At 53.1% G+C, this 11,329-nt stretch overlaps 1 protein-coding gene across 1 annotated transcript; it reads left to right on the top strand.

The window, feature by feature from the left end:
• The first annotated feature begins 4,180 nt into the window (after positions 1–4,180).
• C1ql1 (complement C1q like 1) lies at positions 4,181–10,300 on the top strand. The gene is made up of 2 exons (XM_026408277.2): positions 4,181–4,777; positions 9,980–10,300. The coding sequence occupies exons 1-2, from the start codon at positions 4,181–4,183 to the stop codon at positions 10,157–10,159; spliced, it is 777 nt and encodes a 258-aa protein (XP_026264062.1). The 3' UTR covers positions 10,160–10,300.
• Positions 10,301–11,329: the final 1,029 nt, after the last annotated feature.

Genomic DNA, 11,329 nt, shown 5'->3' with positions numbered 1-11,329 from the left:
TGATTCCAGCCTCCAGATGAATTCAAGTGCATTCCATGAACTCCCAAGTAACATGCTTGTCAGGCTTGATAGCAATGGCCTATTTAATTGTCTGGGTTCCAGTGATACACTATAAACTACATGAAGTCAGAAACCTTTTCTTGCTCATCATTATGTCCTGTGACAACAAGAGATGTGTTGAGCACTCAATTAAAAATGGGTTATAGAATGAATGGAGGATGGATACATGGATGGATGGATAGATGAATGGATGGGCAGACCCATGTAAAATGACTCATCATCTGAAGGTCTGCCTGGATTCCTCTGGATAGGCCGTCCTTCATCTGTGCTTCATAGCAACTGGTACAAACCTCCACCCAAGCCTTTAGATTCCTCAGCCATAAAATGGAGAAAACAATAGTACCTGCCTCTCAGGATTTTTCCTGTTAAATAGCATAAGCCATGTAATAGTTTTAAATTCATGATAATAGACTGTTAAGTTTAAACAAGGTAATCCACATAAAGTGCTTAGAATGGAATCTTGCACTTAACAAGTACTCAAAAAAAAGTTGGCTATGATAATTACTATAGCATATATAATTTCTTTATACCTGTGTCCCCTGCCAAACAGTAAGATCCTTAGGGACACTAAATAGGTCTGACCTTTTGGACACATCACTACTAGCAACATCCCACGGTGCCTAGTAAATGCAAAAAATAAAATAAAATAAAATAAAAAGAATTCAGATTTGATAACTGGTGAGTCAAGGCCTAGCACCCCTCTTCACTCACAAACCCAGACACACACAGTTTCTTACACATTCACACCCACTCACATTCATTCAAAGAAAGTCAAAATATCAAAAACAGCCATCCAGTTTCCTAAAGCAGCCATGCATAGGTTAAGAGCCTTACTTATGACTTTCCCTGTACCCTCCCCAAAGCACCCCAGCACCCAGCACCCTATCCCTCCCCTGGAATGAGGGAGCTAGCTGTAGGAGGACCTCACACCCCCAGGAGGGAAAGCAAAGCCAAACCTTCAGCCCTAGTCTTGACAGCATCTCAGCTGGCAACAGTGCCACCAGTGGCTCACCCCTTTCCCATCCTAAATATCTGGGCCCCTGGCCTTGTCAGGCTTCCTTCTTCTCTCATCTAGTTCCCTCTTGGAACCTGGAAGTGCAGCCCCATTGTCTTCCCTCTCCTAATGCCAAGCACAACAATCTGCTGAAAAATGGCAGGGAAGAGGAGACCCAAGGACTTAAGTGGTTAGAGGGCCTTCTTAACCTTGTGGTAAAATAATTATATTAACTACAGCTTGCCTGCTAGGTGTATAATAAGGGTCAGATACAAAACCCGCCATTTTACATTTATTATATCTCACCTAATCCTCACAACCACCTTTTTTCCCAGGGGAGGTCACTTAAGACTCTGCAGGTTAAACCGTTTACCTAAAATCACCAGGTTGGAATGGCATGCATGTCTTTAATTCCAGAATCTTCGACAGCCAGGCTTTTAAGAATGGAGGGGAGAGTCTGGGGCAGTCTTCGGGTATTAAGCTGGAGAGACGCCCCTCAAAACAGCATACACCCTCCAGTCAGTCAAGTCGGATCTCCGGGGAAAAGGGGTGCTGGGCGCAGGGGACGCAGGGGCCTCTTTCGGGACCCGGGTGGGGGCGGTGGCGGGGCGGGGCCTGGCGAGCCCTGGGGAGGGGCGAGTCGGTGGCCCCGGCTCGCAGGCCAAGATGGCTGTTAATTAAAGTGCTGGCACCAGCTCCTCTCTGCAAAGTTTGAAGCCGTTATTTTCCACTCCAGCGAAGCGGGGAGAATCCGGCTGGGCTGACAGAGACGCCACACCGCGCCAGGGGAGCGGGCGCGCTTTCGGAGCGGGGGGCGGGGCGCCGTGCAGCGGCGAGCGCGCCTCTCGGACGCCCTGGCGAGCGCGGGGGCGGCCGCTCCCGCCCCCTCCTCCGCCCCTGCAGCCAGCCGGTTTCCCCAGCCCATTCGCGAGGGCTGCGGGTGCTGGACCAGCTAGCGGCGCAGCGGAGGAAGGGCTCGTCCTGTGGGGGTGAGGGGTTCGGTACAAATTATACTCCAATGACCGCGCACGTGTCCCTCGGGTCACCAGCCTTGTCGCTCATGGGGAGTCACACAGAGGAGACTGCCTCGGGAGACCGGGAGGCTGACGGCTGAAAAAGAGGACCACCCTGCCTAATCCTGGATGAGCAGGACCTGGCTGCCCTGAGCCTCCTCCCCAAGCAGTTTGTACGATAAACAGTATCTAGAGATTCCAACGCATTGAGATTGGGGAGCTGGGGAGCCCGCTGAGGGTTTGAATCCCGTCTCTGCCACTTATTACTTTTGTGACTTGGGGCAAATCTCTTAACTTCGCAGTCTCAGTTCTCCGTGTGCAAAATGAGAGTGATGATGGGTTTTACCTCTTTGGATCCATGTGAAAATCGAGTGTGATCACATATGTAAAGCATTCTACATAGGGTCTGACACATGATTGCCCTGCTTAAATACTATTTATTAAAAAAATAATTAGCTCCCTCTTTGGTGATGGGGAGGGTCATTCTCTATACTCTGTGCTTGGAGCCCCCAGCAACCCCACCTTGACTCCTCCTGTACTTCTCCTCCCAGCTCAGGGCCAGGTGTGCACAGTCAACCTTGGGCTCGGAACGCCAGAGAATCATAAGAAACGTGGTAGGTCAAAAGGGAGGGTGTGATCTGGAAGGGGTCTCTCAGGAGAGAAAGAGACTGGAGAGTCATCCTTAGCAACCGGCCAGAGGCCTCTGAATGGCAGAGCACTCCCTGGTGGACTGGATAAAGGAGGGTGAAGGAGGAGCAGTGGAGCAGCACGAGCTGAGCCTCAAACAATGTGACAAATATTTTGATGGAAGCAGACACATTTCATTTTATGCAACTTAAACACTTTAGTGCACTCGAGGAAGAGGAGAGCTTCATACGACCTGAGGGGAAGAGGAGTTAGGGGATCCCAGAGAGGCCGAGGGGCAGGGACAGAGGAAGAGGGGGGCCACCACCCAGGGACGTACTTGTCCGGGTCGGGGTCAACTTGGAGAAATACCATGAGGGTGCTCACCTCAGGATTCCCGTTTTTCCTTGACTAGAAGCAAGAATAAGGGGATTGTCCAGAGAAAACCAAGGAGGCAGACCCCAGGTAAAAGCAGTCTGGCAGGTAGCTCAGTGAGGACGGGGCAAAGGCAAGGAGGGGGTTGAAGATCTTGCCCCTCCTGGGAGAGGGCGGGTCCCGGGAACAGTCAGAGCCAGAAAAATAAAGGAGGAGGCGTTTGCTCTAAGAACCTGGGTTCCGGTGGACACTCTGACAGCATACAACCCCAAGTCTCCCAGGCCTGGAGGGGAGGCCTGATTGCAGAATGGTCCCCCCTTTCATTCCCTTCCTTACTCTCTTCTTTCCCCTCAAAACCCTCGTTCTTTGTCCCCTGAAGACCCGGGCGCTACCCCCTCGCTGCCGCCCCCACTGCGGATCGCGGTCCTACGCCTTCCCTGGATCCCTCGAGACCAACCCTCGAGGCCTGTCCTCTCCAGATCTTTCTTGGCGCTCTCTAGCTCTCCCTAATGCCCACCCTTGCGTTTGCTCTTTGGTGCCTACCTCCCCTTCCCTGTGGAATCCACTCCTGCTTATCAGACCCTAGCCCCCCTCCCCATTTCTGAGTCTCTGGCTTTCTCGTCTCTTTATTTCTCTCTTAGAGCCCGCCCCCGTCTCAGAAGCCCCGCCCCTCTCTGCCCCTCCCACCTCAAACCGCCCGCGGCCCAATTAGGCGCAGGCCCCGCCCTCATCCCCACCCCTCGCGCTCTCTGAGCCGCGCGGAGCGGGAGGGGCGGGGCCCAACCGAGGGGGCGGTGGCCCGAGTGCTAGCAAGCGGGAGGAGCTGGGCGCTAGGCGGGAGGCGGCGGCCGCCGGGCTCAGTCGGACCGCGCAGCGGGAGGGAGGCGCGAGGCAGGAGCCGGCTGCTGGGCTCCGCAGCGCAGGCAGCGCAGCGCGGCGCCCGGGGCCTGGCCCCATGCCCGCAGCCCCGCCGGACCGCCCTTGAGCGCGGGCGTCCAGCCCGCGCCCCTCGCCCGCCGGCACCATTGCCCCGACGGCGCGGCCGGGCGGCCCGGCTCTCCCCAGGCTCCGCGCCGGCCGGAAGACGCTGCTGGCGGCCGCCGCGGGCGTGGTGATGCTGCTGGTGCTGGTAGTGCTCATCCCCGTGCTGGTGAGCTCGGGCGGCCCGGACGGCCACTATGAGATGCTGGGCACCTGCCGTATGGTGTGCGACCCCTACCCCGCGCGAGGCCCCGGCGCCGGCGCGCGGCCCGACGGCAGCGACGCCCTGAGTGAGCAGAGCGGCGCTCCCCCGCCCTCCACGCTGGTGCAGGGCCCCCAGGGGAAGCCGGGCCGCACGGGCAAGCCGGGTCCCCCCGGGCCTCCCGGGGACCCTGGTCCTCCGGGTCCGGTGGGGCCGCCAGGGGAGAAAGGTGAGCCAGGCAAGCCGGGCCCTCCAGGGCTGCCGGGCGCAGGGGGCAGCGGCGCCATCAGCACGGCCACCTACACCACAGTGCCACGAGTGGCCTTCTACGCCGGCCTCAAGAACCCTCACGAGGGTTATGAGGTGCTGAAGTTTGACGACGTGGTCACCAACCTAGGCAACAACTACGATGCGGCCAGCGGCAAGTTTACGTGCAACATTCCCGGCACCTACTTTTTCACCTACCACGTCCTCATGCGCGGCGGCGACGGCACCAGTATGTGGGCGGACCTCTGCAAGAACGGTCAGGTGGGCCAGGAAGGGGCTTGGGGCTGGCCTGGGGGCAGGGCATCCAGTGTGCGACCCTTACCCCGGGGCAAATCCGTACCTGATCAGAGTGGACGGGCGCTTCAGGCAGGTGCATGTGGAGACCCCAAAGCGACCCTCTTAGGCATTATTTGAGGGAATGGTCGGAACCGGGGGCAACCCTGACTCCTCGGTTCCTGGATTCCGGTTTTAAGTCAGAAGCTGCTGGGCACCCGCATCATGGAAATGCGGGTGATAAACCCAACTAGTCAGATTACTAGGCTCTCGGATGCGCAGCTTGGCCTTTGGGAAGCCGATTCAGACCCATACCTACTGAGGACTGAGACTCCGGCTGACACCACCAGGAGATAAGGGAAGAGCAAAGACGGGCTCTGGGGCACAGCATAGGGAGAAGCAACCTCCACGCCCGCCAGCGTTTAGGCGCGCAGCTATGCGCACAGGCAGAGAAAGCGGGCTACCGGAAATGTTCTGGGCACAAAGGCAGAGGGATCTGGCTCTCAGAGCCTTAGCTGCAGTACATTCCCGCCCTCGGGAAGGGACCCTTGGGCTAACCTGACACCCTTTGCAAAATCCTGGATTGCGCGGTTCCTTCCCACCTTGCCAGAGTTACCCAACGCAACAAGACGGCCTCTGGGGAAAGTTTTTCCTCCCGAGGCTGGGCGAGATGGAAACTCCCCTCTTGGTCTCTCAGGTCCAATTTTCTTGGCTCCTAGAATGTGGGGAGGAATCCTCTTGGTTCCCTGCAGTGCCCGGGGAGTCTGGTACCAGGACCTTGTGTGCCCAGCCCTCTCCTTGGAGCCACCCAACCTCCGCCCAATCCTGCCCAGGGAGAAGACCTTTCCCAGCTCCTAGAACACCATCTCCCTTCCCAGTGCTCCCTGCTCTTGGTGGCTTGAGGCTCTGGGGGGCGTGGTTAAGCCAGCATTCTTTAGGAAGAAGGGGACCCCTAGTCTGTACTAAAGGTAAACTAGTAGGAATTAGCAATTTCCTGCAATTGAGACCCAAGATCTTGTTGGAACCGCTCTCAAAGCAGCACTGCTGATCTTAGGATCTGCAAAGCTTGAGGATCTGGGGAGGGGAGGAAGTCCACCTAAAACCTGTCTGGTGCTTAGAAGGCTGTCCCCTTTTTTCTTTCCCCTGCCTGCCCCTCCTTTCTCTAGTTTCTGCCTTCTCTCTCTCTCTCTCTCTCTCTCTCTCTCTCTCTCTCTCTCTGTCTCTCTGTCTCTCTGTCTCTCTGTCTCCTGTCTCTTTCCTGTGTTTGCCATTCCTCTTTCTGCAGCCTTTTTCCCCTGGGTCTAACCCTCCTTTTGCCTATTGCTTATGTCTCTCCCTCCCATTTGTGTCTATCAGGCTTTCCAGTGTCTCTCTTCTTTGTCCTTGGTTCCTGACCAAATGGGAGGCCCCAGTATCCAGTAAAGGCTCATTCTGCAGATATCCCCATGATTCCCCTTATTAATCACCAATAAGGGATGCAGCAATGTCACCTTCATTGATGGAATTTCTCCCAAAGAAAGTTTGGGCTGTCAGGAAGCTGAATTTTCAGGAGGCTGGGGGCTTGCCTGGATAGGGAAATAGTCCCTAGGCCACTGCACTACCTAGACCTTGCACCACCTCAGGAGTCATTAATAGAACCCCAGGAGGTGAGAGAAGGCCCAAAAGATAGTGTGTGCTTGGAGTGGGACCACTTGCTTCAGTCACTTGGAGGTGGTCCCCAAAGCTCCTTCTTTCCCCTCCAGCAGGGGCAGGATATTGGCAGAGCCTCACGAAGGGGGCTCATGGTTGGGGAACCACAGGCTACTTACTAGAAAAAAGAAGGTGACTTTAACTAGGGGTTTCAAACACCCAATACTTCAACAGCTATCAGACACCCTTCTCCTACAAAACAAGAGAAAACAATGGGACCTACAGCCCCCTCTCCCATGTCCTTCATGACTTTTTCCACTGTGCACAAGAGGCTCCTTTAATCTCACAGTCTGTTTCACATGTTAGTTTTGAGACTTTACTAGGATCCAGGTTTGGGGCTGGGTACCAGGGGTTTGATCCACTTGCACTCTAAGGCCTCATGCTATGCAGGGGGGCAGTAGTAGTCATAAAATAGCACACCCTAATGATTTCTGTGTTAAAGGTGGGCTGGGAACCCAAATGGTGACTCCTGTTCCCAAATGTGTCCGTTGAGAGGAGTGATTCTGTGATACCTATCCTGGTAGGGAGAGAGGATGGTGAATCTGGGTTCCTCAGGTAAGGAAACACAACTAGGGAGAAAATAAAAGGTCAAATGCAGGGAAAGGCTGACTTAGATGTGGATTGGTACATTTAAGTAATCAGAGAAAAATAATGACAGGGCTACGCAAGAAAGGAGCTTGGACCTCCCTCTCTGTCCTCAGGACCAGGGGCTACCCTGAGCTCTATGCTTTTCTTTCCTGGCTTCTTGCCTAAGAGAAGCTTCCAGAATTTCTTTGGGAAAGCAGAGCCAAATCTGGACTCTGGCCCTTCCCCAGGCAAGATGAGTTGGAGCTAGGAGTGAGGTTGCCACCTTTGTGCCCTTTCCTGGTCCACTGGTTTCTGCTCCACCTGATAGTCATTACAACTTAAGAAACCCAAGGAAAGGACTCTAGGTCAGGAGCAGTGCCCTGCTTGAATGGTGCTGCCTGCAGCTGCCTCCCAGCTCCACAGGTCAGACAGGCCAGGGAGGACACAAAATTGATAAACTGGGCTAAGATCGGGGGACTGTATGGAACATGCCAGGCCTGTGGTCAGGGTGATACTCATCCAGGGAAGAGGGCCATGAGCAGGTGAGTATTACAAATGGGCCAGAGCTTGGCTAGCAGAGTCTACTGAGGTGAAAAGAAGTGGCATATATACACTAAGGGCTGCAGGATAAAGACCAAATTGAAAATCAGCCTCTTACCAGGTGGCAGGAAAAGGCTCCCAACTATCCTCTCTGGTTCTACTATATTTCCCAGCACAAAGCACAGTGCCTGGCACAGAAGGAACACAATGTGAAAGGTGCCCCTTATGGCCAGGGTGGCTGCCTGTGGGAGCCACACCTGCACATCCAAGACAGGGACACATTTCTTGGATTACCCCCCTCCCTGTCCTGCCACTGCCTCAGTTTCCTCTCCAGGTAGTCTCCGAGGTAGTCATTCTACAGTGTCCCTTGGTGACAAGGCACAGACTTGCTTTCCTGCTTCCATGGCAATTTCAGTTCCCTAGTTCCCCTTGGCCCTGAGGAGGAGCTGGATGCTTTAGCTGTTTTCAGTCTTGGGCAGAGAACCAGGACCCCTGGGTTCCAGTCCAGGATCCCCCACCATCTAAGGATGGAAGGGCATAAATTCTCTGCCTCCATGGATAATTAGGATAATTACAGCAACAATCATGGTGATGAATAAATAATAAACATAAGCAAAACAGTTCTGATGCCTGTCACATCACCAGGAGATTCCTGATGACAGATGACTGTATTCTAATGGATTTTGCTATTAAGGAGCACACTGTTTTAATGAGTTAAGGCTAAATTAATCTGGGTAATAAAAATAATTGTTATTAGTAGTAATTTATTAGCAAAGATAATGAAATGCATGTGTAATAATAAATACTACCAGGATTAGGGCCCAGGGAACAATACAGAAGTTGGCTGCTTGCTTTCAGCTCTTCCCTAGTAGCTCAAAACCCCATCAAGATTTCATTTTTTCTTTCTTCAGCATCAAAAGCCTTTTTAAAAAGTGGATGTAGTGAGATGGGATCTTCTCATCCATTTTTCCAAACAGAGAAACTGAGCTCCTGAACAGACAGCATCCCCCTTCATTTAATTTTCTCCCACCTTTAGCCAGCCCGGAGTTTTCCCAGCTAAAGTGCTCCAAACAGTTCCTTTCCAGACTGGAGAAGGGGTTGAGGGCAGAGAAGAAGCTGGAGGGATCTGGGCTTTAAGTGGAGGGTTGCTTGATAGTATGTGGGGCCCTCTTCATCCATTACTGCTGAGTCAGCAGCTCTTGTAGCTGACCTACAGTTCTGCCTCCAGCCCAGGAAAGAGGAAAAGACTCTCCCCTAATTTGGCTTGTTTCCACCAAGCCATCTGTCCAGGTGGGCAGGAGGGGGAGCTGCCTCTGGAAGGGGCAGGATAGCGAACGGCCCACTCAATGCAGCCTCCCCTACCACAGTCACAATCCAGGAGATGGCTCTTCTCTTCCTGTTCTATACCCAGGGTATCCTGGGAAGGCCCAGATCCTAACACTCCTATTGCCACAACTGTTGGAGAAGAATGTCTGGAGGTTATTCAGCTGCCACCATATGCCCCCAATATTTTATGCTTATAGTCAGAACTGCCAAAAATGGCAGCAGACTTCAAGCCCAGATGCAGGTTCCCTCTGACCCATTGTCCTATCTGTCCCTCCTCATCCCTCTGCATAATAAGGACCAGCAAGGATATCAGATCAAACTGAGGATTGCAGAGGGATGTAAGGCCCTGGCTTCCTTCTTTCCACTTCCTCTCTGGGGTAAGACAGGAGGAGCTGGAAGTTCTCTTTGGCCAGGGTTATAGTCAAATAGATACAGTGCACCTCCTTGAAGACTGGGGCCTAGGCCCAGTCAAAGCCTTCAGAGGGGAAAGAATTGCCAGCACTTTATTTTACTGCTCCAGTGTGGAAAGTTCTGGAATGAGCTTCAGACAAGGAGTCAAAGACCTGGTTCTGGTTCTGGTTCTGGAATGGTTATTTATTAGCAACCTGTATTGGTCCAGCCACATGACTTATAGGGCCACGATGCATCCTTTTGTCCATCCACTGATATAAGAGAAGTGGGTGTGATTAAAATGTGAGGTACCATCATTATTAAACCAGAGTGAAAGAAATAATAGCCTTATGGGTCCAGAACTGCCTTCTCTGCAAGGAAGGATTTCCAGGTTGGAACATCCTAGAAGTACTGAAATTCTAGGCAGCCCAGATGGTAAGATCTAGAGAAGTTAAGGACGAGGACACCAAGTTGAGGTCCAGATGAGACCTCATGTAGAATCCAGGGCTCCTCTATTTCCATCTCTCAAAATTGTTATGTGTGATTAGAAGGGCATGGGTGGGGTGACAGGGAGAAGCAGGCCAAACTACAAGGCCCAGCTTTAGGGCCTCCAGATCCTTGCCTTGTGGCTGCCTCACCTCCCTACCCTCTCCTGCCACCCCACCCCCATCCCCACAGGTGAGGGCCAGCGCCATTGCCCAGGATGCAGACCAGAACTATGACTACGCCAGCAACAGCGTGATCCTGCACCTGGACGCGGGTGATGAGGTCTTCATCAAGCTGGATGGAGGCAAAGCGCATGGAGGCAACAGCAACAAATACAGCACTTTCTCCGGCTTCATCATCTACTCTGATTGAGCTCCCAGCATCCCTCTCCATCTTCTGTTCAACCCTTGGGCTTCCCCCCCAGGAGCGGCAGACAAAACCCATTCCCTACCGACCCCTTAGCTGCCTGGCCCAGGCTGCCAACCCTCCCTGGCTGTGATTCCCCAAGCCCACTCTCACCACACCCAGGCCATAGTTAGGCCTTCCCACAGCAGAGCCGCAGAGCACTCAGTTCTGTCCACAGGAGGCAGTTTGACTGCAGGGCCTCAGCCTGCAATGTATATTTGCACAGTAGGACTGTTTACTGCCCACCCTGGCCTTCCAGCCAGTCTCAGCCTGGGAGGAAATTGGCAGAGTTGCTTCCTGTGCTGGAATGAGCTTCCCTCCAGCTCTGGGTTGGCCCTGCCTGGGGGAGGGGCAGGTTGGGGGCTGGATGGTTTCCCAGCACCCCTAAAGCCCTAGCCTGTCTGCACCCAGTCTGACCAAAGCTATAATAAAAACATTATTTCCACCCCATGAGGGTTTCAGTTTATGCCCTGGGGAGGGCTGCAGGAAAGCACCATGGACCTTGGTCTGGTGGAAGCTTTGGGGAGGATGGACAACCAGATGCCAGTCAGAGCTGCTGGAGGAGGAGAGGTGTCAAAGGGCCTGATGCCCACTGAAGCCCATGTGGGCCTGGATGGCTGAAATGGGAAGCAGCCCATACGTCGTCATCTTCCCTGGTGGATAAGTTCCATTTTGCCTTGCTGATAGTGGCACCAGCATTCCCAAGGCACAGGCAGTCTTTAAACTGGGAGACCTAGGTTCTCTTTCCTGTAACACTGTGTATTATCCTGGTCAAGTCACTCCCCTCAGACTCAATTCTGGGTTAGTGACAGCCATGGTTAAGGAATAAGCTTTGCACTAAAGACTGGTTGACCTTGGTCCAAGCAAGTCACTTCTGGGCCTCAGTTTTCTCATCAGTAATATGTAGGTAAGAAGACCTATTCCACTTAATTGAGGATTGAAGAGGTATAACTTATGTGCTTAATAAACAGCTCTTATTATTTATACATCACTTTAACATTTGCAAAATGCTTTTATGTATGTCATTTCACTCACGTTTCCCAAATGGCCAGGAGGTTGGATGGGTAGATTTCCTTCCAGGGAAGTTAAAGAGCTTGCTTAATGTGATATAGTTGCTAAGTTCTGTGATTGCACTTA

Source organism: Urocitellus parryii, chromosome 7 (genome assembly GCF_045843805.1).
Source record: "Urocitellus parryii isolate mUroPar1 chromosome 7, mUroPar1.hap1, whole genome shotgun sequence".
Classification (NCBI taxonomy): domain Eukaryota; kingdom Metazoa; phylum Chordata; class Mammalia; order Rodentia; family Sciuridae; genus Urocitellus; species Urocitellus parryii.
This window is presented reverse-complemented; position numbering and strand designations above follow the sequence as displayed.

Bases quoted from the DNA above. Each gene is read 5' to 3' on its own strand.
- C1ql1 (XM_026408277.2), top strand. From the start codon at position 4,181: ATGCTGCTGGTGCTGGTAGTGCTCATCCCCGTGCTGGTGAGCTCGGGC. The intron at 4,778-9,979 runs GTGGGCCAGGAA...CCATCCCCACAG, and splicing joins ACCTCTGCAAGAACGGTCAG to GTGAGGGCCAGCGCCATTGC.